Source organism: Anser anser (assembly GCF_964211835.1).
Source record: "Anser anser genome assembly, chromosome: 15".
In the NCBI taxonomy this organism is placed as follows: domain Eukaryota; kingdom Metazoa; phylum Chordata; class Aves; order Anseriformes; family Anatidae; genus Anser; species Anser anser.
The window spans coordinates 1,586,382-1,612,210 of NC_139736.1; the positions used below are offsets into that span (position 1 = coordinate 1,586,382).

The window sequence follows — 25,829 nt, forward strand, 5'->3', positions numbered from 1 at the left end:
GCATCAGGCTCTGTGTTACGGGGCAATGTGGCAGGGATCTGATGGAAAAGGTCAAGGGATGGGGGCTCGATTTAGCGTCAGGCATCTCAGCTGAGTTGTAGGGTCACGGCACTTCTGCTCTCCCTCTCCCCACGTGCAAGAGGGGCACAGGACCCAGCTGCTCCTGCCACGCTGGGCAGGGTCCGAGCACCCCAAAAGACCTCCAGGCTGATGGGAACAGTGTGCCGAGCCCCCAGCATTACCTCCACCAGCCGGTCCTGGGGCCGCAGTCCCGCTCTGGAGGCTGGCGAGTCCGGGTCGACCGAGCGGATGAACTGCCCCGGCCGGGACTTCTCGCTGTGCAGGTTGAAGCCGTAGCCATTGGGGCCTTTCTTCAGGTGGCAGAGACGTGGGCACAGCTCTTTCTGTCCGTTTAAATCCTGGTTGAAAGAAGAAGGTGGGGGGGTGGATAAAAGGTGGTGTTTAATTTATAGGTTTGGGTTTGTTCTGAATCATAACTAAAACTAACAAGGAAGCAACATATCTGCGCACCATCCTCCCCTGCCAGCTAAACAGGGACAGGTTAACAAATGAATTTCCTCTCATTGAGTTTATTTTAGAAAACCAATTGTCCAAAACCATTCCAGAGAAATTGAAACAACAAAAAATGCATTTCCTTCTCCAGCAGCAGCCCAGATAAGCCTGCCCCACCCGGGGGGTGCCGAGCCCCTCCAGGCAGCGCGGGCAGGGCCCGACCCCCGTGGCTGGGTGCAGCGCAGCCGGGCAGGGGCAGCGCCTTAACCTCTGTTATTTATTTAAGGCAGCGCCGTGCCCTTGGTCCCAGTGACACCAGCACGGCACACGGCTCCATCCTCTCCCTCCCAGCTCTGCAGCCACGTTCCCGGCCGTTGGCAGAGATGGCTCCGTGCCACGGGGACAGGCTGGCCCTCCTGCACGGCTCTGGAGAAGGATGGCCGTGTCCCTGCCCCAGCCCCAAGCTGTCACACCTGGATGCCTTGTTCCAGGAGGGCTCACCATCAGCAACTAATGACTGAGGGAATCAGGCCTCTTGCCCTGCACACACCACCAGTGTCCATCCTTCCATCCCAGAATCGGGTCTTGCCTGGCTCGGGAGCTGCTGCCAGCACAGACCCCATCCCTCGGGGCACCCTCACCCTGCCAGCTATGTGGGGCTGCCTTTAGTGGCCCCGCTTCCAAGGAAGAGCACCTTCCCCAAACCCGCTTCGGGCTGCCTGCCTGCTTCACCAGTTCTCTGTGACCAGCTAAAAAATACCCAGAAATAACTGGAAGCACTGAGCAGCGCCAAGCTGAGCGGGAGGACGTGCAGGACCACCCGACCACCTTGAGTCGCGGCTGCTCTGCAGCCATCTCCTGGTGGCACCGTCGAGAACTTACGGAAACACCAAGCTGGGCTGGGCGGAAAAGGCAGAAAAGCCCTGCAGAAGTCACGGCTTTGCAGAGAAGCTGTGTTTTGCAGGGGGGAAGAAAAACACAAGCCCCCGCACATGGTGCTTTCCCCCCCTGCGACCCACAGGGCTGCTCCCGGTCAGAAGGGTGCCTGCAGCACATAAAGGCTGAGCTTGCCGCAGGCAGCAGCAGAACGTTAGAGGAGCACGTGAGGAGTTTAGTGCTTCCCCCCATCACATGCAAAATGCTTTATGGCTCCGCAGGGCGCCGGGGGAGCAGCAAGCAGCAGGTTTTCCGCAGGCTCGCAAGAGCCATTTCTGCTCCCACGAAAGGAGCTGCTCCACGCCAGCCCCGGCGCAGCCCGGCCGGGCAGCAGCCGGGCACACCAACACGGCCGCGTCTCGAGCAGGAGCTGCTTCAGAAATAGAAGCAGGTTTTCATTTTTCTGGTCTGTGGTTTAAGGAAAACATTCCCTGTGGCTGGGTTTTAAATTTGCATTAACAGAAATGCTGCTCCCCTCCTGCTATTAGACCTCAGATATTTGTTTTCCAGATCGCATTTGCGGTACAATCTCTTATAACCTTTCATTTAAAATAAGACACCCGAGGAAATTTCCCCAATTTTCCCATCTTGTCCAAAAGGTGCTGTGAAAGACAGCTCCCAACATCCCTGTCCCTGGGTTTAATGCAGCGGGGAGCCCCCCTCCCGCCCCCTCCTGCATTGCTGCGGCCCCGAGCACAGCCGCCAGCTCAATGGGATGTAAATAAATATCCCGACAGAGCTCTCCTCGAGCTGTTTATGAAATACTCGAGCTGGTGGGGTTCACAGCAGGCTGGGGAGTTCAGCGGATGGCTCCAGCACGACCACAGCCTACTCTGCGTTGGGAATGAGAACGCAAAAAGAGCCACGGAGCAACGAGATTGGCCCTGGCACTGGGACGCACGCTGAGGCCGGAGGTGGACGGGGAACTCACTTGGGTGCTTCTAGCCACGAAGCAGCTGGAACAGCTTAACCCCACGCCTGCGAACAGACGAGGCGGGAGGCAAGCAACCGAGGTCTTGGCAATGCCGTGGCTCCTCGGGGCCCCAGCGCCCAGCTCCTCAAGAGTGTTCCCAGGCAGGAGCCACCACTGGCAGTGCCCGGCGTGGGCACAGGGCTCGTGTGGGCTCCACGGGCTGCAGGACCCCAGTGTTTACAGAGAGCGACTTTGCAATACAGCTTAAAAAAAAAAATCAAGGAGGGGGCTTGAAGAAAAGCCTCAATGACCGCTGATACACACTGCAGCCCTCACAGCCTTGTGAAGCTGAGCTTGCGGGGCAAATGGATGCTATCAGGACAAGTCCTGGGGGAAAACAGACTGTTTCCCATACACTCCTGCCTGCGGAGATGGTCTCAGCATCAATGCCTCGATGCACACAGTGGTTCTCAAAAGGGAAGAGCCACCAGCTTGGTATCCATGGATCAACAGCGCACGGCTGGGCGCAGCCAGCCAGCGGGACCCGCACACGGATCTTCTCGCTCTGCAGATTCAGCAAGCCCGCGTTTTCCCATGGCCTCAGTGCAGTTAGTTCACCCTCTCTGCAAACGCTTCCAGCTCGCCTCGTGGAGTTCTTCAACAGCCGGAGAAAACAGGAAATGATTCAACCGCGGAGCGGGGTCAGCGTGTCGAGGGCCCGGCGCGACCCCAGGGGATGCACAGGGCTCCAAGCACTGGGAAAAGGGGCTGCCTCTCTCCGGCAGAAAGGAACAAGTCTAGCATCACCTATCTGGGCTTAGCAATTCAGGTTTTGAGCCATTTTCCTCTTAGCCCGTTTTTAAGGGGTCACAGCTCCAGCACCACTCCGAAAGCACCAAGGCAGACACACAGAGCGGCTCCCTGCGCGCACCGTGCCAGCCAGCGGGGTGTCGCGGCCAGGCTCAGGGTCACCAAAATAAATCACACAGAAACCAGGCAGCAGAAGACAACTCCTGCAGCAGCTTTTTGGGGGTACCCAGTGCTGCATCCTGCACAGGCTTTGCTCTGCTCTCACCGCCACTTCTTAAATTCAAGGTCCTTAACTGAGACGAATTCCAAATCTTTCTTTAAAAAAGAAGCCCCAGGTCAGCCACAGCATCTGCTCTGAGCAGCATGCAGAAATCCTCGGGCAGAACTGCTCATCCCTCTGCTGAGAGGATCTAGGGCTTTTGCTGGGCTGTTAAACCTCCCGACTACCGCGGTCCTCAGCCATCAGAAAAAGCAGGTCTCTGATCTCAGCTCTGGAAAGCCCCTCTCTGGGACTCCGCAAACACCGAAGATCCCCTCGCTGCACTCAGACTCGAGCACATGCTTAAACACTTTGCACTTACGCGCTTTGTTGACACGGAGCCGCCGTTTCTCTTGCCAGCTCTGCTATTTATTTTCTTTACGACCTGTGCCAACGCTTCCCTGGTTGTGTTCTGGGAAGATATTTCCTGAGCTCCCGGAGGGATTTCGCCTTTGTGAAACCCAAGCCCTCCGTCGAGGCGCTCCCCGCCACGGCAGCGCGTTATCGGGGCTCCCTGGAACCCACCCGAGCTCGGAAGCCCCGGGGGGGCTGCGCGCTGCCTTCCCACCCCGCTCCCCGCAGCACCCGCCAGGCCCCGCCGCCTTCCCACGCCACGGCCGTAAGAGCCGGTTTGTGGGAGCTAGACTCACACACGTACAGGAGAGCCAACAAAAATTAACTGTGTATTTGTCTACTCGCACGCAATAAAGCAATCCTTTTCCTAGGTAGCCAGATACCGCGCTGCCCACTGATTGCACACGGTGGATTAACAAGCAACGGCACGCCGTATTCCCCCTACAAGCATTACTCCACGTACACACCCACGTATGTACAGATGTGTATGCACTCTTAAACACCACACGGACACAAAGCTGTGGTGCTGCACCGCCACTGGAGCTACCGCTTGAGGCAAATCGTCGTCATTTTAGAAGGAAAGAGGTTTTGGAAACACTATTCAAGCCGGCTCATTTAAAAAAGCACAAACAAAATATGCAATAACAATGAAACACTTCAGAAAAAAAAAAACAACTGTTTGGGTGTTGCCAGTTCTCACAATCTCATTGCAGCTCCAGCACCGAGGCTGTCCCTTGAGGTTTGCGGCGCTGCAGCCAGCGGCCGTGGCCCCAGGCTCAGCGCCACGTCCGCGCAGGGCACTGCGGTGACCGGGACTCACGGGCAGATCCCGTTCCCGTTCCGTACGGGTGGATGCTTCAGGTACACCCACTGCAGAGCCAGCACCATAAACGTGACCAGCTCTGACTACCGAGGGGTTCCCACGCAGCCGAGGAGCAGGCATCACCTCCACGTGAGCAGAACCTGCCCTCTGAAGCGCCGATGCACCGCGGCACAACGAGAGGAGAAGCCGGGAAAGGGGCCAAGGCGAGGAAGCCGCTCTGCCAGGGCTGCCTGAACCCAAACCCCCGGCCCCAGGCTCCCTCCCGGTGCACACCCCAGCTCGGGGGCTTTGCTGGGTTTCGGCGCAGCTGAATCAGGCCCAGCCGGTGCCGACAGCACCGCTCCGCCTGGACGCGCTCCAGGCTGCAAATCACCCCGTGACATGTCGAGCTTTTCCGCCTCTGCTCCAGCCGAGCTGGAGAAAACACAGGCAGGAGCGTTCCTGCCTAATTTACATTGTTAACATATTTTCTTTCAAGTCGGCTCCCGTGGCGTTTCCTCTCCTTTTGCATGGGGTTTTGCTCAGAAAATGGCTCCTCTGCTCGCTCCTTTGCCTCTCAAAGCCCGGGTGGCACAGGGGGAGCCCTGCCCTCGGGATGCCCGGCGAGCAGCGGGGCACTGCAGAGCCCCAGCACCGCACGGGGAGCACCGAGGGGTGGAAACCCGAGCAGGAAGGGGCCGGGGCCACAGCACCGCCAGAACAACGGCCCCATTGACACCCGCCCGACACGGGCACCCTCCCTTGGCAGTAACAGTTACATCGGGAGCTGAGCCGCAGGCAGCCTTTAATTGCCACTATTATTACCACCGTTTTCAAAGGCTGCTGCCTTCGCTCAGATGCGGGGACGCACGTAACTTCCCACAGATGCTCATCGCCCTGATTTGGGACGGGCAGGGGGATCCGCACGTCCCTGCCACGGAAACCTGCCGCCTGCTGTGCGGCAAAGAGGAGCCAACCTGCAGCCCCGCTCGCAGTGAGGTACGAGGGGATTTGGGCCCGTGCCACAGCCGGGATTACTGCCTCCGTTCACCGCGGTGCCAGCGATCCAACGCCTGCTACAGCGGGGCCGGTTTTCATTCCCCTTCCCCCAGGAATGACTCAAGTTTTCCCAGTAAAGCAGCACCAAAAAGGGGGCTATTGTGGCCTCGCATCCCCCAGGGCCAGAAGGACCTCGGTGACACCAAGGAGTAGGGGACCACGGGCAGGGCTGGGCGATGGGGACCACAAATGTCAAAGGCTCCCACAAGCAGCAGGGGCAGCGCAGGGCAGGCAGAGCACCCCCGGGCTCCGCGCTGCAAAGAGGCAGCCGCTCGCCCTCTGCCCTACCGCCAGCAGGGATTTGCTGCTCGGATCTGGGAAACCCCAAGACAGGATGCTCCAGGGCTCCCTAAACCCCCGGCCGGCCCCAGGGCCCCACCGGGATGCTGCAGCCCCCCAAACACCGTGGGGAAGGAGCGGGGGCTCCCGGTGAGCCTGCGGCCGCACGCATTTCACCCAGCTCCAACCCACAGCTCGGAGACAGCCAGAGCCAAACGCGGCTTCAGCTCCAGATGTTGGTGAAAAGCTATAAATAACGGGGGGGAAGGGGAGGCCAGGCTGGCGGGACGGCAGTCCCACGGAAACTCCAGCAGATGTTCCCCCTCCTCGCAGTCCCGGGGAGGAGCTGGGGGTGATGTGGGAAGGATTAGGGGAGGAAAGAGGCATTTCCAGCACCCAGAGGTGTCCCGGCCACACGGTTAAATTTAGAGGTTCTTATTTAGAGGTTTAGAGGTTTTGCAGCAGCTCTGACGCTGCTGCATGAGCCAGGAGTCCTGCTCCCCTCTCCCAGGCCAGGAATAACCCCTGGGGCAGGAGCAGCTCAGCCTCCACACAGTAAACAAGCTGCTTCCATTTTTGCCCAGCCACAACCCTAATTACCGCCCTCCTCGCTACCCAGAGAGGTGCTCTGGCTTAGACACCAGCAGTCAAAAAAGAGAACAGCTCGCTTCACTCTTCCAATAACAACCCGGCAGCTTGACTGACAGTTGCTCTTAAAACGTGTTTTTTCCAAGCATCTTCTCGGCACCGGCAGCCGCTGCCGCCACATCACAACAGTCAGAGAAAGTTTTGAGCGTTCCCCGGGGATAAACACCAACTGCAGCAGCACTCACTGCAATCGCTACCCTAACAGAAAAGGAGGAGTGAAAACTCTGCCGAGCTGCAACAGAACACCTTCTGGCAAAGCCTGCCATCGCCCCAGTCTGTGCTGGGTTGTCTCAGCTCCCCCGGCAGCTCAGGGAGGAGCGGGGGGCTGCAGGGCCCCGAAGGGATGCGTGATGGGCACAGCAGCACTGCCGCAGCACCACGACCCGCAGCCCCCCAGGCAATGGCAGAGGGCAGTCAGAGACCTAAAAATGCTCAGCCATCGGCACCCAAAATCAGCCACCGGCCACCACGCAGCCTGGGCGTCCCAAGGACAATGAGATGGAGCAGCGGGACCCCGGGATGTGGCAGTCCCCTCCCTGCCTTATGACCCCCGCCACCCCGGCCAAGCTCCCCACTGCTGTCACAGCCCCGACCGCACAGCTTGGTCATCACCCACCCGAACCGCCAGCACCTTCTCTGCCAGACCCGAACGTGAGGCCTGGGCTGCTTTAGAGTACTCCAATTGCTTCCATTATTCCAATTGCTTCAATTATTCAAATTGCTCCAGCTGGGTTGGAGTAATAGAAACATCAAAAATATATATATTTTTTTCTTTTTTTTAAGGGTAGAAGCCATGAAGGATTTGCATGCTTTTCCTTAAGGGCTCCAGCACTCCTCCCCACACACAGCCCTGCAGCAGCCAGGCGCTGCGCCCTTGCTCTGGGAACACCCAATTCCCGACGGCGCTGCTCCGGGTGCTCCCGCAGCGCAGGGTGCTGAGCACGCACGCAGGGCACGGCGCTGGCTGGATGCGTCCCGCTGCTTTCTCTGCCAAAGCGCAGCACAAAGGGAGCAAATGAGTATCGCAGGCAAGCTCAGAGACAGCAAAGTGATTCCAATTAGCAGCGGAAAGCATCCAGCCCGGGTACTCAGCAGGACCTAGAGCCAAGCTGCAGCTGATATGGTAATTTGGACATTTTCAGCGAGCGAGCTTTTAGCTCGTCGGGCCTGCCGCAGCAAACAAAGCGCGAATTTGGAGTGGTGACAGCTGCACGGGGCAGCAAGCCCCCACCGGGTAACGCTCCCCATCGGGTAACGTGCCCCGTGCCTGCCAGCTCTCGAGAGCAGAAATCGTGCCAAAACGCTGCGCTTCCTCAAGAGCGGCGGGCGCCGTGCCGGCATCAGCCCCGGGGCCGGCAGCAACGCGCTCTGCACCACCCCCAGGACACGCACTGCAGCACCCGGGTCCTCCTGAGCCCACGCACCCAGCCCGGTCCCTTCCGTGCGTTACGGGACGCAAACCTTGCGTGAGAGCAGGGCAGCTGCGGCAGTGCCAGGCTGCAACAGAGCCAAGCCTTGGCCGCGGCCCCTCAGACCCCACCGGAGGCTGTCATCCCCAGAAACCGCTGGGCAGAAGAGGACACGAGCGGGATGCAAAAGGTGGGGAGAAGCGGCAGAGCCCCTCTCCGTGCTCCCCAGCACCGGGCCGCAGCGTGACAGAACCCCCCAGGCACCACGGGGCCTCTCGGGAGGTGCTGCAGCAGGACCGTGCCCTGCCTGGTGTCCCCCAGCGAGGGCCACGCGCCCTGGGCACGGCCCCCCCCGGCAGCTGCCCCAGCCAGGCACCGCCAGCCCCGCCACGAGCCACGCGCTCAGCCCGACCCCGCGGGGTCCCGCTGCTCCCCGCCGCCCAGCAGCGGTGCCAAGCACTGCGATCTCCGTGTCATTTCTCAGGAATCCCCCAGCTGGGGAATTTCTCAGCGAGAAGCTGCAAAAGCCAGCCTTTTTTCTTTTTTTTTTTCCCTCCCCCTCCGCTGGCGTTCGGGCAGACGCAGGCAGCGAGGGAAGCTCGCTCTCCTCTCCCCAGCGCACGCATTCCCACCCCCGGCAGGGCTGCAGCCAGGACCGGCACCACGCGCTTGGCTGGAGCAGGGGAGCAGCTGGCCCCGGAGGGAAACGGAGGGAGGCAGGGCAGGGGAGAGAGAAAACGCCACGTGCATGTGTTTGCTTTGAGAGAGACAACTTTTCCAGCGCGATCTGCCAAGGGAACTCGCAGCCGGGAAGCCCGCGTGCAGGGGGAGAGCAGCTATAGGATGACACGGGGCAGCAACGCAGATCCTCGTGGGCTGGGGTTTGTCCACCAGGAAAAACAAGGGATCTGCCTGCTGGAAGCAGAGGCAGCCCACAGAGCCCGAGGGAGCCGCTTGCCTGTAGGTGGGAGGGAAGGAGGCAAGGTGGTCGCTCTGTGCAGGGCTCCAGCTGCTGGGAAGGGGGAAAAGTCCTTCCCACGGCCGCCACGAACCTCTCCAGGGCGAGGGAAGGGATTGCTGCTGGGCCACGGGGAGGCAGGGACTGGGAACAGCCTCCCAGGGGCAGGTGACTCCCATGGAGCTGCCCAAGCCGGGTGCTGGCAGCCCCTGGGGGGGACGTGCCCTGCTCTGTCCCAAAGCAGAGGCACCGCTGCCAGCCTTGGTGGCACATCCCGGTTGTTTGCTTGCTTACAGAGAGCTTACAGCCTGTGAGCCCGGGACAGTGGGGTCTCCGGCCATAGCCACCCCCATAAAACCACCGACCACGCGGTATCAGCCTGCCCTTTGGACTCTTCAGCTTCTTGCCGAGGCCAAGCCTTGAGCAATCACCAAATCGCTCATTAATGCTGCTCCCCCCAACTGCCTTCATTAATCCCAGCCACCGGCAGGAACCCAGGACCCCAGCCGTACCGGCTTTGGGCTCCCGCTGCAGCGGGGTCGCCAGGTGCCGCCGTGAGGTCCCCGGCCCCACGCCAGCAGCTGCAGCGGGCTCCCACCACCACTGCCCCACGGTGACCAGCTTGGCACCGCGGCTGCTCAGGGGAACCCTCCTGGAGACAGGGGTGCTCCCACGCAACGCACTGGGGAGCCCCAGGGGCTCATTGCAATGGAAGGGTCACCACGTAGGGCAGGCAGCGACCCACGTCCCATGGGGCCAGCACCAGCCTCCTAAAGCCCCCCAGGAGCTGCCTGGAAAGCCTGACTTCCTGAGGCGGGGAGCAGCAACGGGCAGGGCAGTAAATAACCCACGGCCCTGCAGAAAGCGGGCTGATGGCTGAGCTGTGTGACACGGGATGGGAGAGCCCGAGAGCCCCCAGTCCCTGCCCAGAGCCCACACGGCCTCCCCAACCCTGGAGAAAAAGGCAAAGGCGGGTCACGGGGACTATTTTAGACTTGCAGAGCCCAACAAAGCACACACAAAGAGGCAGAGACCCCCCCCCAAGCCATCACAGTGGCCCTCTGGGGCTGTCCCCTCCGCTCTGCCACCGAGCCCACCCCGTGCCCACGCGTGGGGCTGGCAGATGCGAAGGAGCTGGGCAGGACGAGCTGATGGCACGGGCTCACGGTCACACTGCAACACTGCTGCGTGCCTCCCAGCAGCGCTCCCCGGCACGGGGACACGTCCACACCTCCCCGGCACAGGGACACGTCCACACCTCCCCGCCCGGCCCCCGCCGGTGAAGCGGGGAGAACAGGCGCTGCTCTGTGAGCCCACCGCGCCGGGGAGCATCAGGGACCGGGGAAGTTCAATAGTTTACTACCAATATTTGTCTTGGCCGGGCAGCAGAGCTTTTGGGAGGAAACGGGGCGGGGGGAGGGCTCCCAACATCCTCTGCATTCCTTATAATGAAAGTAAAGGCAGTGCTGCGGCACCCGTGCCTGGGGTTAACTAAATGTAAGGCCTTTTTTATTTCGAGACCCTGCAATAAAATATCCAGGGGGGCAACTTTCAGCAGGCAGAAGGGAGTGAGGCACCTCACTATTGGCCCTCAATGGGACATGCAAACTACCCCCACCTCCCAAACCCTGCAACTCAAAGCTTTTACACAAAATCTGCCCTGGGCACACCACCTGGAGCTGATGGCTCCACCGGAGGCTCTCCTTCACATCCATAAACTCAGCCTCTTTCCAAAACGCCAGTGCCAGCCCCATCCCATAACACTGCTGGAAATCACGGGATCGAAGCAGGACCTGGTACACCGGGGAACAGAGCTACTTCCCACACAGCTGCGGTGCTCAGCTCAAAATCCGCAGATTTTAAACCCAGCTCCCCAAACCGGGACGGCCGCAGATGCCCCTTGCTTGCCGCAGGCTGCAGGAAGCCACACGTTTATCTCCGCCGGGGCGGCCAAACAGCACGGCCGCGCTGGGGCAGATAAGGGCAGCGCTGGCAAAGCCCCACGTAGCGACCAGCGGAGCAGGGCACATGCAAGGGGGGCACAGGGAACCCCCCGATAACCGCTGGAGCCAGCGCAGGGCTGCGGCTGCAGGCACCGATAACCCCAGGGGAGGCGAGCACGCGGCCAGGCGCTCTCAGCACCCCGGTGTTTGCCCCCATGCCGATGCCGGTCCCCCTTTCTGAAGACCCCCAAACTGCCGCAGGCCGTCCCCACGGGAAGAGCTGAAAAGAAACAGAAAACCTGAGGCAGCAAGGAAAGCAGCCGCCCCGGGAAGCCCCAGGCTGGCAGAGAGGGGTCTGGGTGCCAGGAAGGCCCAGCAGCCGCTGCAAGGAGCGGCACAAGGCAGTTTTTATTCCTGCTTTTGGGCTGCCCCGAGCACCCCTCAGCACAAGGCGGGTCTCCTGCGTACCCCATCCCTGGGGCAGACCCAGCCCCGATATCAAGGCAAGCCCTGTCCTCATAAACAGCTTCCAGGCAAGAGCGGGGAACTTTTCCAGGCAAAGCAGACCATTCATCCTTCTTAGAACTAATTAGGGCTTGTCTTAATTAAATCCCGCTAACCATGAACAACTGCAGGGCCAGAATTAACTGCTTTACCTGGGATGCCCTCTGGCCGCTCACGCGGGACGGTCAGCCCAGGGCGAGCCAGCGGGTGCTGCAGACAGGGAGCGCTGCCCGTGCTGGGCACAGGGGACAAGGTGGGAGCAGCCTGGGCTTAGCCGAGGTGACCGAAGCCCCACAAACCAGACCCAGCACCCGGGGGATGGCACAGCCACACCATCCCTGGTGGCCACGGAGCACCTCGGGGCAGGAGGTTAACCTGCAGGGCAGCGAGCAGGGATTAGCCCGCCCGCCGCCTTTTGTGCCGCTCATTTCTTTAAGGGGATTAGTCCCTGTAAATCCATAAGAGGGTTTTAATGACATAACACCGCGGGGGACTCCTCCGGGTCTCTGCAGGCAGCGAGCCTTGCTTAACGGGATTTGCAGCAGGCAGCACTGAAGGTCTGTATCCTGACCCCAATTCGCTGCTGCCCCCGCGCCCCGTTCCCTTCATCCGCCCACTCCCAGGTGCTTCCCCACAGGTACGCACAGCCAGGGCTCGAGTGGCAGCAGTACCAGCCACGGGGCAGCACAGGGCACAGCTCAGTGCCGTGTCCCTGCGGAGGGGAAGAGCCCCAAAGCCACTGCTGCAGCACCAGCACCCGTAGGAAGTCACCTTTCCCTTAGGGACAAAGCTACTTTGAGTTTGGCTTTCCTGGAGTCACCGCTGACAGATACCTACATTTACTCATAACAGACTTGTGCAAGGCTTTAGTGGGAAGAGAGATATTTGGCCAAAAAAACGCAGCTCCAAGTCTGGTCATGGTTTAAGCGTACACAGCAGTCGAACCAAAACACTCCGGAGTGCAGGCAAGAGCGGCAATGAAATTAAATTACAATGCTGAACTTGCCAGAAATAATTATGTCTACAAGTTGGGTTTTAATTCCTTATTTATAGAAACCTGTGGACCTGGAGAAGCCCTTTGCTGATTAAGAGTTTAATTTTCTCGCTCATATCCCAGCCTGGAGCCTCCCGAGACCACCACCTGTAAAACCTCCGTACCTAGAGACGGAGCCAAGGACTGGGAGCCAAACCTGGCTCTCTTCAGACCTTAATTTAGTGTGCCAAGCTCTCCTGTAATGCTGGGCAAGCCGCTCAACCGCTCAGTCTCCCTGCCCAAAGAGCAGGAAAGACACATATGGAGCGAGGCAACGCCACAGCCATCGCATCTCACTTGTGTGCTATTACAGCTGCAATCAGTGCGGGGATACTGCCTTGCGGATTAAAGAGAGCTCTTTAAAAGCTCGTTTGGAAGCCGCGTGTGCCCGCCCGACAGCTGGAAGCCGCGGCCCCTTCCAGCCCAGGAATGTGCGCCGTGAAGGCGGCGCGCGCACCGCACGCTCGCCCCGTGGGCTCCCACTCCCCGTGAGCGCTGCCGTAACCCCGGCACCTCACCCTGCGCCGGAGCCGCCCCACGCCTGCTGCCACCTCCAGTCCCCGGCCACTTTCCAGTCCCCCACACTGGCTCTGCCCAGGGCATCGCCCACGGCAGCACCAGGGCTGGAGCCAAGCGCCTCCAGGCCCAGCCACCTCGCACGGGGCACCAGGCGCAATCCTGGATAGAGACGACTGGAACCATGTGGTTCCCGCATTAATTTGGGTCTCGGGAATAAAGAACACAAAACAAAAGCCACATTGTTTTAAGGTGAGAAAGCTAAAGCACTCAACACTTTAGAGCTTTACAGAAATAAAAGCATTTTCTTATGAAAACTGACATTTTTGCACCTGAAAACAAACTCATCGCAAAAATCATCACAAAAAAATTATCAAGTTTGACCCACAGATTTCCAGCCCTGTGGCTGAAGCCACCCATGAGCTGCTGCATCCCATCACAGCCGCCCCGCAGGAGCTGCAGCCCAGCCCAGGACCACGAGCAACGTGCCAGGACAGAGCAAAGTCACGGCGGAGGCGCTGTGCAGCTGCCAGGGCACACGCAGAAGGTCCAGATCCTGCCAGATGATTTTTAATTTATTTGAAAGCATTTAATATTTGTACTATTGAACAGAACCATTAAACGGCTGGCGCGGAGCCCGCGAGGAGCAGGGCTGTTATTAAAGCAAGCTGCTCGAGCGCATCCCTGCGAGCAGAGGGGGGCCAGGGCTGGCTGCAGCAGAGCAAGCTGCAGTTTGAACTGCTCCCATTAACACTGGGGTTTTTTAAAATCATTTTGAGGGAAAGCTTTTGATTACCCAGGGATGCAGAAAGGAACATCACTGGCTGCAGTTCAGCCCCTCCAATGCAGTGAGGTCACATCTCTTGGTGTTAGCAGTGTCATCGCTCTGCAGCCAGGCGATGGGCCGGGATGCAAACACCACCCACCAGGAGGTGGCAGGTCCCTGGGGGGTGACCCCGCTGTCCCCTCACCAGGCCAAGCATCCCTCAGGAGCACGTGGCCCCAGGAACAAAGACCCTTGGCAGGGCGCAGCTCCTCCCGATGCTAATCTGCCTCCCGCTCCCTTCCACTTGCTTTGTGTTTCACTAAAAATATCCCACGGAGGAAGTTTCTGCCGCGGGGTGGATGCTCTCCTCCAGGGAGGGGCTTCCTGCACCACCCCACGTGAAAACACCCCCCGGCGAGCTCCTCGCTGGGACCCACGGCCCTGCCGAGCTGCAGGGGGGGCTCCCGCTCGCCCCTTCCCTCGGTCCCACAGCCCAGCTGCAGACCGTGGGTGCTTTGGGTGCTGGGACACAGGCACAGCCCGCAGGGAAGGAAGCATTTGATATCCAAATGCGTGCCCCCAACCCCTCCGTCTGTGAGGGAGCAGGGTGCAGAGCCAGGGCTGGCCCTGCCAAAGTGCAGCACGGAGAGCATCGCGCTGCCGTCTGCACCTTGCGGCGCTGGGGGAGCGCCCCTGGGATGGGAGGAGCAGGATGAGGCTCAGACCCCTGCTGAGAGCTGTGAGCGCTGCGGGATCATCCAAACCTGGGGCTCCAGCAAATCCCACTGCACAGGATGTACTGCAATACCCGCCCAAAACTGATACCAAAACAAAATAAGTTAACGGACTGCTGGTACACAAGGGGGAGCAGACCTGTAGGCACAGGGCCAGGACTGCCCCTGTCTGCACCAAGGGGATGGGACCAGAGCCCCCCAAACAGCACGGACCCCAAGATGCTGCACAGCCCTGCACCACAGAGAGCTGCAAGAAACGCATCCAGCTCCTGAAAGCCCCTGCAAAGGTACTCTGCAAAAACACAGGTTTCATCCTACTCCTTTTAAGAAAGCCCCAACGTCCAGGACTGTCAGAGAAACAGTCTGAAAGATTGATTATTGGTGCGCATTTGCCCTATCCCCAATCCCCATCCCCAAGTCGCTGCAGCTGCTCCCGTGCCCCGGGTGCTGTCCTCGCACCGAGTCCACCCGGCCCCGCGACACTCGATGCCGGCGAGCCCGGCGCTATCAATAATGCAGCGGGGTCAGCGCCAGCTCGGGGCCGCCGGCTTCCCCGCGGCTCAGCTGCACACCAGCCTCTGCCTCCCGGACGGGATTAACGTGCTAATCCCAAAAGAAAGCCCGGCTTCAGCTCCTTGGGCTGGGCTCCAGCCGTGCCAGAGCCCTTCGCCCATCCCGTGCACCCCGGGGTGCTGCCTCCCTGGCTCCTTTGGGGCATTTTCTCTTCTCCAGCAAGGGCAGGGGAAGCTGCGCTCCCATCCCAGACCCTCAGCTGGACACAGCAGAGCAGCACCCCAGCAGAGCAGCACCCCAGCTGCTGTGGGCATCGCTGGGCAACAGCTCCAGCGCAGAAAGCGCTTCACAAAGGTTTTTAAGCAAAAAAACAAGACAAGGTGGATGTATGCCTGCTTGAACAGCCAGGCTGGTGGCATACACAGGGCACCCTCCCGGCGCTCCCCTTTCCAAGCCGCACTGCTCAGCTCTGGGCGCTCCTGCTGCCAGGCTGCACCCCTGCACCTCGCCGGGCTGGGACTGAGCTGCAGCCTGAAGGGAACCCAAAGAGAAGGAAAGCCACGACTACTGCAGTGTCCACAGAGATGCTGCAGGAAGAGCAGGGAACAGGGCTGGGATGCAGCCACAGCTCCCCGGGTCCACGCTGGAGAGGTTTATCTGAGCCTTGATCCGTGCCTCAGCCCCAAGCAGGGGGAACCAGGGACTCATCCTGCTGTCCCCTCTGCTCACAGCCAGCCCCAGGACCTGGGGAGCACAGGATGCTGCAGGGAAGTGCTTTAATTTAAAGCACGAATTTATTTATTTTTTTAAATTGCATAATTACTGCAGACATTTCTGCTCATGTTAGGTTTTATTACATCTTTGTGGTTATTCTACAAGCCCTAAATTTTGGGCCTCAACTGAGCTGGCAAAGCTCCCCAAAAACATCTGTCCCGAGTTATTCTTCTTCCAGCGCTCCGGCAGAAAGCTGGCGGCAGGAGATGTTGCAATGCGGAGTTTCATTTGCAACAGAAACAAAAGTTCTTATGCCTGACCCAAACAGCAGGGTAAATATTTACTGCCCCCATGTCAGCACTGCCCCGCACCTGCGGGTCCCCGAGGCCACGCGCTCGGCCCTGCTCCTCCAGGGCACGGCACGGCCACCCCCAGGTCCCCGCTGCCGAGCGCAGGACGGGCCCGTGGCACGCACCAGGCTCAGCTCCTGCTCGCTGTCACGAAGGGCCCCCCAGGGGGGTCGCCCATTTTCCTGCTCGCTTTATGGCTTGTGGTTCTTGCCAGGCTCAGGCAGGGGCCAAACAAAACCCGGCCACTGATTCCCCCGCGTTAAAGTTCCCGGCACAGGAAAACAGGCTGCTTGAATCCAGAAGCTGCTAAACAAAATGTGGGCTCATTTTCCAAAAGACGATAAATGACAGTCATCGCAGCCCCTTCGCATCCCCAGCCCCCAAATCATGCTTTGGTGTGACCAGAACGACAACAGGGGAACTGCATCACCCCGAACGCCTCTCCAGGGCCTTGTTCTTGTTTCTCCTGCAAACACAGCTGGAGGCAGCGAGTCCCAACAGGAGCAAACCCCCAGGGACGCCGCTAATGAGCACATCGGACCTGCACGGCTGTAACGGGGACCCAGGCTCCGCCGGGCAGTGTCCCCCTGGGAGCAGCAGGGCGAGCCGAGCCGCGGGCAGCCCCAGCCCCCAGCTGCCCGTGCCCCACAGCACAGCGGCAGCCCGAGCATTTCACACCACCGCCAACTGCGCCGTCCCAAAGGCACCTTGGCAATAAAAGCAGCTCACAGAGGAACGCAGCACCCGACGCACCTGAACAGCCCGAGCGGAGCCGGGACCTGCACCGCCCTCCACCACAGCGTGCCCACCGCCTCCAAAACCCCACGAGCCCTGGGAACTGGGGGACACGGGGACAAGGAAGCCCAGGGACAAGGAAGCAGCACCAGCACGGCACGTTCATGGGGCTCAGCCCTTCTGTCAGCACCGCTGAGCCTGGGTCACACCTCACCTCCCCGCAGGAGGCACTGGTGTGGCCAGCTTTGTTTGCCTGCAGGGCAAATTGCATTGCAGATTCAAGGCAGGGATTTTAAAGACAAGACTTTCAGAATATTTGGGTACTCAGAGGTGTCCCCTCAAGCATGGGGGACACAAACTGAGCTCAGAGCAGTAGGATGGGGCCATGCGGACCCTGCTCCCAGAGCCACAAGTGCCCTGGTGCCGGGGACAGCACCGCTCCGATGGGCGCACGCTGCTGGCAGCCAGCCCTGCTCTCAGGGCAGGCAGCCTGATTTTAAATACATGCTGAATTATTCATCGCGCTACAGTGCTTGCTGGAGGCACAGGGTCCTGGACACCGGGTCGCTGCTGGGGCGTGCGTTAACCTCCCTGCCCAGAGCCACCGCCACTTCTCGCTCAGAAGTGGAAGGCAGCAGCAGGGGGAGGCCGCCAGGGCTCTGCCCACTGCATCGCCACCCCACTGCCCACAGCTCGGGCACCCCGAGCTGCCAGATTTCCCTCCTCTTTCTTTCAGCTGCTCCTTGCTTTAGGCTGCACCGAACAACCTGGCTTCACATAAAGCACAGCTGCAGCCTTTACATGAACAAAGGCCGCCAGTGCAGCCCCATCCTGCCCCAAGCATCAGCCCCGGTCCCCACAGCGGCAGGTGGAGGCCGTGGGTCTGCAGGAGGAGCAGAGCTGCCATCTCTCCTCCTTCCCTGAACACCTCCAGGGAAGGACACAAAAGCACCAGACGAAGCCCAGCTTGCCCTGGTGCTGCTGAGCCCAGCACCTGGCCCCTGCCAGATCTGGTTTAGGGGAGTCCCTAATGGGACCCCAGCTGCCATGGCCCCACAGCCCGTCCCAAAGCCAGCACCGGAGGGCTGAGTGCTGCAGGACACAGGGTGCAGCCATCACTGCCCTGGGCTCCAGCTGCTTTGGGACCCAGCAGGACGCCCACACCGCCCACACCATGCTCCTGGGCAGCTCTGCCTTGAAGCAAGGACCCCAAGGCCCAGGACCCAGGTCCTGCAGCTCCGGCCACCCGCAGCCCCGGCGCAGAAGTGACCTTGGGCAGGAGAGCCTGCAGCATGCAGCTCTTCAAAGCGCTGCCGCAGGAGCAAAACAAACGCAGAGCTGCTGCCAGCACCCGACGGGCTAAGAACCACTCGGCAGCCCCGCAAACAGCCCCCGTCCCCATGGGTGGGCATCAGCCCCAGGACAGCCACCACTGCTGGGGCGCCCCAGGGATGGCCTTGCCCCGGAGCAGCCCCGTCCCGAGCTCCCCCCACAGCCCCGTATGGCAAAGCCGCTGCGGGTCCCTTTGTCCAGCTGGGGCACTGCATCTGCTGGATGCCAGCGCTGGCACCACCGGCCCCAAAGGCAGCCCCACGCTGTGCGCTCCCCCGGGCCAAGTCCCACAGGTGCCCCCCCCTCGCACCCCAGCCCGCTCGGCTCTCCCTGTCCCACCCTCTCCTTGGAGGGAGCTGAAACCCAAAGGCCGGAAAGGACCGGCCCGTTCCCCGCGCCCGACTTCCCGTCAGCACAAACTGCTGGATTTCACCCAGCAAAAGAAACAGAGACAGTATAGGAAACCCCCCAGCCCGGGAAGCCGTGCCCGGCCGCTCCCAGCGCGGCCCCGCTCCCCCCAGGCCCCATCCCCTCCCTCTGGCTGTCCCGGGGGAGCACAAGCCCCCACGGCGCTGACCTCCATCCTCACCCAGAGCTTCAAACAGCCTCACATCACGCAGCCTCCAGCCCGTCCTCCCCAGGAAGGGCGGCCCCCCCCAGGACAGGCACACCCCTGCGGGATGCAGGCGGCCCCGGAGGGAAGGGCTGCAGGCAAGACCCCCCCACACCCACATCGCTGTGCCGCCTGCCCCACGCCGGCATCACGTCTCACTTCCACGGGGGGGATTTCCTCAGCTGGGGCGCTCCTGAGGACGTGAAGCTGCTGAAGCCGAATTGGGGAGTGGGAAAAGCCTTGCCCCAAAGACCTCCCCAGCCCGGCCAGGGGCACAAGCCCCAAGCTGGTGGCAGGAGGCTTGCACAGCCCCAGCTGCAGGTTTCACCCCTGGGTGACTCGGGTGGGTGCAGGATGGGGACAGCCAGCTGCACGGCGGTGGCAGTAATGTCTCGGTCCCACGCTGCTCCTGCCACGCTCGCACCCTGAGCGAGGAGGGTGCTGGGCCGAGCACGCTGCCTATCTGCGAGTGCAAGGCAGCGCCGTCACCGCCAGCCCAGCCCCAGCGGGGAGCCAGCCATGGAAACTGGACATCTTCCACCTCAAATTCTTTCCTTTTTGGAAAGGAGTTTACCAATAAAAGGCACTTACTGCAGAATCACAGCCCAGACCCAGGCCACTTGAAAAAGAGCTAATTTCCTTCCTATTTAAGCAAAAAGCTGAGAACACATTCGACCAGATGTTCCCTCCCTCCTAGAAATAACGGAGGCAAAAGGGGCTGATTCACCAAGGGCAGCTCCACCAAGCCCCCAGTCTGTGCTGCCTGTCCCTGTGGGCCGGGGACACAGACCTCAGCCAGGCCCCACGGGACACTCGTCCCTAGGGCTGGGTGACCCCCCCCGGTCCCCCTGCAGCCCCTGTGACCCTCTGGGAGCGCAGGGAGGGAGAGGCCAGCACAGCACCCAGCAGCCGATGCTGCTTCGAGCAGAGCGGATGAGGCCACGGGGCAGCTCACCCACAGCCCCAGGACACACCAGGACACACACCAGGGTCCCCAGACCCAACAGCCACATCCAGAAGGTTTTTCTCACGGGAAGCAAACCGTGCTCGGAGAGGGAGGTGCTCCCAGGGCGGCCGCATCCTGCCGCCCAGCACCACCAGCTCTGCGCTCACCTTCCTGCTGCCGTGCGAGGAGAAGCTGTGCGAGTGCCGCTGGAGGCTGCCCCCGCTCAGGTCCAGCTGCGGCTTCCAGACCTCCCCGTTGTCGCTGCCCACCGACTTGGTGGGCGAGACGCCGGAGCCCAGCAGGACCCCGCTGTGCACCATCTCCTCCGTGCACGTCAGGCGCAGGCTGCACAGGTACTCGTCCGTCTCCTTGTCCACCACGAGCAAGCGAGTCTCCGTCTCCACAGCTTTGATGCGCTGCACGACCTGCGGAGGAGGGAGGGAAACCAGTGAGCAGAAAGCCCGGGACACCCCAGCCGGGGCAGGAGCTGCACCCAAGGACCCCCAGCCTTGCAGCTTGGACCCCCAGTCCTTGAAGCCCCTTGAAGCAGCTTCGGCCTTGCTACCACCTCCGCTGGTGATGGGGCAAGGGGCAGGTCTTTGGCGGGGGGGGGGGGCCAGGATGGCACATCTGCTGCCTGCAGCCCCAGGTGACAACAGTGACAATTCCTTCCAGCCCAACCCAAGGGACAAATCTGCCTGGGGCAGCTGCACGCACATCGCCTGGCATCACCCCTCTGCCCAGAGGCCATCACACTGCACGCCGAGCGTCACAGGTCCTGCTGCCTGGCTTTGTCCCTTGGGTCCTGCTGCCTGGCTTTGTCCCTCGGAGGGGGAGCACGATCTGCCCCACTACACAACCTGCCCCGCACGCCCCCCATCCCTTTATCTGGGGCTTCCTTCTCTCCCCAAACCCAGGGGCACAGCGGAGAGCCAGGGCACCCAAGGAGGCCCCGCGAACCAGCGCACACACGCAGTGCCCCAGCTGCTTTGCGAGGCTCTCCCCTCCCCAGGAGGATTTACAAAAGAAACAATCTGATCTGCATTCATCCTCTCCTGCGCTACCGGACAGAGGAGATAAGAGAAACCAGCACCAGGAGCTGGGCCCGTCCCTGCTGGTATCCAGCTCCAGGCCCCGCTGAATAGGGGCCATTGTCCTCACACAGCCTCGCTTTTTTACATTTTTTTGTGACTGCAGCTCCTCTGAAAGGAGCTGGCGGTGTCAGCCCAGCGGGGAGGAAGGGGAGAGCCGGGCAGTTCGCACGTGGGAAAGTGGAGAGCTGCGCTCAGCAGCCCCGGAGGAGCCGGGCCTGGCACGTGAGGGGCACAACACAACGGGGTGGGAATGGGGCAAAGCGAGGACATGAGCACGGGGCAGAGACAGCCTCTGGGACTCCCTGCCAGCAGGCTCAGAGGACGGGCTCTGATGGGGCAAACACCTCCTCCTCCCTGCACGGCCTTCATCCCAGGGATGAGGATGGGTCCTGATGCTGCTCAGCAGCCGTCCCCAGCTGCAGGGGGCCGCTGGCCACCGCTCACTGCCCCGCAGACCCACACCGCCCCAGGCGTGCTGGGAAAGCCCCAAAGCAGTGCAGGCTTCCTTACAGCGCTCCTGCTCTGATCTAGGTCATGCCGGCCAGACACGCTGCAACCGCCAAGGTTAGAAGTGACAAATGAGCCTAATGTGCAATTAGCTAGCATTTATTTACTCCCCTGCAAGCTCCATTCAAGGTCAACAGACCCGGTATCTGCAAATGAAAAAAAAACAACCAAGAGGAAATTTATAGACTGCAGACAGGGCTGCCTGTCCTCAACAAACCAATCCACCGAGCGCTGAAGCCCTCCAGCCCTGCGCCAGGCGGCAGCTTGCCCAGGGCTCCCATCCATAACCAGCCTGAAGGGTGCTTCTCCGCCGAGCCCCAGAAAATCCATCTGCTCCTTTTCACATCTATTTATAAGCGACATCAGGCGACGCTGCTGACACCGGCAAGGCAGCGCCTGAGCGAAGCCACTTCTCCAGAAGGGGATCTGGGAGCAGGCAGCCAGCACGCTGTGGCAGGAGAGGCAGCACCACGGAGCTGCCGCCAGCGTGGGAGCTCAGTGGGGCCGGGAGCGGGGCCGGTCCCTGCAAGCACCACGTGCAGGGGAACTGCAGGTGCCAGCGCACGTTCCTCAAAGCTGCTGCACAGAGCAAAGCGTTCTCCTTTTTGGAAAGCCCCAGCTCAAGCACTGCACAAGCTGCACCACGCTCAGCTGCAGTCAGCACTGGGGGGCTCACAACACAAGACCCCCCCCCCCCAGCGAGCTCCCAGATCCTCCCAAACCAACTGCAGCCTCATGACAGCAGAAGCACCCTGAGACACTGCAGGTGCCACAACACGCTGGCTATGGCACAGTGGCCCAGCTGCCCCCCAGCTCCACACGGGCACAGCAGCAGTGGAACAAGCATCCTCCCGGCCCCGCTCTGGCACTGCCACAAGTGCTGAGGGCTGTGCTGGGACACCGAGCAGGCACAGATCCCCCATCCCTGCCAGAAGGTCTTGCCGTGACAAGCCACCTGAGCAGCGAGGTGCTTTGGAGATGGAGCAGAGGGGCTGAGAGCAGAGCAGCAACCAGGTGCAGAGCCCAGTAACCTACCCGCCTCCGAGCCATGGCCGCCACCTCACTCGCAGCTTTTCTGAAGACAACTCAGCCTCCCCGACACATCCGGACCTTCCCAGCGCTGCTCCCAGCCCCACATCCTCCGCGACTCCACCCAGACCGGCTCCCACCCCGGCTGCACCAGCACCAGCACCAGCCTGGCAGAGCCCGCTGGGCCCGTCCACTCCAAGCAAACCCCAGCTGCCCGGGAAGGAGACCTGAGGAGCTGCCGGGATGGCACAGTTCCCCTCTCCTGCTCTGGATGTGATGCCTCCACCCTCACACAGCTCTGGCATCCCCAGGGGGGACCTGGAGGCTTTCCTGCACCGCCTTTTAACAGCACCACTTGGTTGCCTTTGCACTTGCCCCACTGGTACAGACACTTGTAGAAGAAGGGTTCCCATCCGAGACCTCCCCACGTACAGAGACCACCACGGCACGAGCTCCCCATGGAGCCCTGTGACCGGGCACAGGGGCTGCTCCTGGCCACCAGCAGCACGGCTCCACCAGGAGCCCTTTGCTCCCACCAGCTGCCGGACACACACATCTCGCACACAGCCCCCAGCTCTGCCTGCCCTGGGACGTTTGCCGTGCCATGCAATCAAAGCACAGCTTCTCCACGAGGCAGGGCTGACCCACGGCAGGCAGAGGCAGGCTGCCCAGAGCAGCTCCCCGCTGGGGCTGCAGGGCTCCAGACCAGCAGTACCCAGTCGCACACCCCGTACTCAGCACCCACTGGGTTTGGGCACTGCCTGAAGGCAGCACCCTGCTGCTCTGCCCACCCACCGGGAGGAGACAAGCGAGCAGCCAGGACGCAGTTCTCATCCCAGATGGGAACAGGACGCCCTGAGAACACGTCCTGCCTTCGCTCCTTGGGGAAGGCCGTGGAAGCAGAGCACAGACGCAAATATCATCAACTTCAGCCTGAAACATAGTTGCACCAAACAGCAAGGCCTTGCGTGCTCCCAGCTCTGTCCTGCCACAGCTTCAGGGCAGGACAAAGACGGGAGGCCACGGCGAGCCCGGCTGCTCTCAGCCATCCACAGGAGCCAGCATCCAACCACCACAGCATCACCCATCCCAACACGTCAGTGCTGGGCATTTTGTTGGGGAAAGACTTCTCCCCAGCTGGGTTTTGAGGGAAGACAAAGGGCAATCCCAGGGCAGGGCTGCTCCTGCCCGCACGCTCAGGCGCTGATGACACCACAGTGGGAGCACTTCAGGACAGCGAGCTCTGGGACAGCCTGGGTGGGATGCTCCATCCATACTCCATCCCATCCCACAGCAGGCTCAATCCTGCCTCTGCCAGCTGGAAATGGAAGAAGGAAAGTCTCTCCCATTTCACTTTACCTACAAGACCCCCCACACGTTTCAGAGACATGTGCCGCTGTCTTGGCGCTGCTATCGCTCACTCCCCAGCATCCGATTTTCAGCGGGGAGCTCTGCTGGCTTCCAGTGGGGGCGAGCAGCCCAGCTCTCTGCCCAGCTAGATCAAAGACATGGATCCTCCTTCAGCCACATTCAAGACAAACATCAACTTTTACACAGCTGGCTGAGATCATCAAAACAAGCTAAATTAGCATGAGAGCCCCCCCAGGCCCACAGTGAAGAGCCCACAGGGCTTTCCTGGAGTCACCTAGACTGGCCACGATGCCCTGAACACACCAACATCCGTGCCAGCAGGGGAAACCCACACACCCCCAAGACACCACCGGGGCTGCAGCCTGCACCAGCCACGTCCCTGCTTGGCCCCAATAAAGCACTGGCAGCGGGTGCCAGGCGCGTGCTTTAAGTTACCACAACGCTACGCCCCGCGGAGCCCTGCGGGCCACGAGGCAGATGGGCACGCTGGGTGCTGTGCCCCCGCAAGGGACAGCGGCTCCAGCCAGCCCGGAGCAGCCCCAAGCTCGCCGCCTGTTTTCTGGACAGGGCTGTTTTAACAAACACGAGTTTTGATTTTATAAACAGAAAAGGACAAGGCCTGAAGCAGGCAGCCTCTGCAGCGGAGCTGGGAAGCAGCTCGCTTGGATCCCCCCCCAGCTGCGGCCACGGCCTCACACCAGATATTATTCCCCCACCAGCCCTATCTCACCTAAGCCAGCCAAACTGCGGAACGCCTGCGGAGCTTTATCGGTAGATTTTGAGGCGTCCTCGTCCGCTCCGCGCTGCAGAAGGAGCTTGCCCAAAGTGGCCGAGGGAACGCGGAGCAGAGCCGGAAACACAGCCCGGCTCCCCCGGCTGCGTTTCGCCAGGGATTGCATAACGCGGCGGTGCCCGGCCGTGCCCCAGCACCTTCGCCTTCCCCCCCTCGCCCACCCGGCGGGCCGGGGGCACCCCTACCCCAGCCCCGCACGGCAGGGGCACGGCCCGGACCCCCGGCTGCTCCGGGGGGGTCGAGGGGCTGCGTCCCCCCAGCGGATCTGGCCCGGCGCCGGGGGGCACCCAGCGCGCCCCAGCCCCCCGGGACCCTCCCTTGGGGACATTTTGGGAGCACCCCCCCCATCCTCCCGGCCCGGCCCGCTCGGGGAGGCCAGCACGGGGATGGGTGCCGGGCCTGGGGGGGAGGAAGGGGGGGGCTGCGGGGGTCCCCTGCCCGGACCTGGTGGTGGGTCTCCTGCTCCACGTTGAGCCCGTTCACCTCCACGACGCGGTCCCCGGCGCGCAGCCCCGCCGCCTCGGCGGGGGAGCCGGGCTCCACTTTGCGGATGAACTGCCCGCTCTTGCCCTTCTCGCCGTGCAGGTGGAAGCCGTAGCCGTTCTCCCCTTTCAGCATGTGGCACAGCCGCGGCTTCAGCTGGTCCTTGGCCATGGCCGGGGCCGGCGGAGCGGAGCGCGGAGCGGAGCGGGGCGGGGGCGGCCGCGGGGCCCTTTTTATGCGCGGCGCGGGGCGGGCGCGGGGCGGCGGGGAGCGGAGGGGCGGGACGGGGCCGGCAGCGGGGCCGGGGCCGGCTCGGGGGCTGGGGTTTGGGCTGGGATTGGGGCTGGGATTGGGGCCGGGGCCGGGGCGCTGCGCAGCGCGGCCATGCTGCGCGCTGCCCGCGGCGCCGGGAGCGAGGCGGGCGGGGAGGGGACGGCGGCGGGGACGGGGACGGGGACGGGGACGGGCGGGGAGAGGCGGAGCCGGAGCTGGGGACGGGGATGGGGACGGGGACGGAGCGGGCGGAGCCGGGAACGGAGCTGGACGGAACCGATGGAGCCTCCCGGGGCCGATGGAGAGGGGGCGCGCGGAGCCGGGATGCCTGGGGCGCGCGGAGAGGAGCCGCCCGGGGCTGCTGGGGGCTGAGCGGGACCCCCCGGGGCTGAGCGGGACCCCCGGGGCTGATCGGACCCCCCGGGGCTGAGCGGGACCCCCCGGGGCTGCTGGGGGCTGAGCGGGACCCCCCGGGGCTGAGCGGGACCCCCGGGGCTGAGCGGGACCCCCGGGGCTGATCGGACCCCCCGGGGCTGCTGGGGGCTGAGCGGGACCCCCGGGGCTGATCGGACCCCCCGGGGCTGATCGGACCCCCCGGGGCTGCTGGGGGCTGAGCGGGACCCCCCGGGGCTGAGCGGGA

The 25,829-nt window shown here is 62.0% G+C and overlaps 1 protein-coding gene across 2 annotated transcripts in view; it reads right to left on the bottom strand.

The window, feature by feature from the left end:
- Positions 1–25,334, bottom strand: part of NHERF2 (NHERF family PDZ scaffold protein 2) — a 33,979-nt gene extending 8,645 nt beyond the window's left edge. The window contains exons 1-3 of one of the 2 annotated variants that reach the window (XM_083800154.1): positions 24,878–25,334; positions 19,807–20,064; positions 243–419 (exon numbers count right to left, since the gene is read on the bottom strand). In XM_083800154.1, coding sequence (XP_083656280.1) covers positions 243–419; positions 19,807–20,064; positions 24,878–25,087 — 645 coding nt within the window. In that variant the 5' untranslated portion in view covers positions 25,088–25,334. Of the gene's footprint in view, positions 1–242; positions 420–19,806; positions 20,065–22,275; positions 22,410–24,877 lie in introns of those variants that run through there. The other variant, XM_083800155.1, reaches the window with a different exon arrangement.
- Positions 25,335–25,829: the final 495 nt, after the last annotated feature.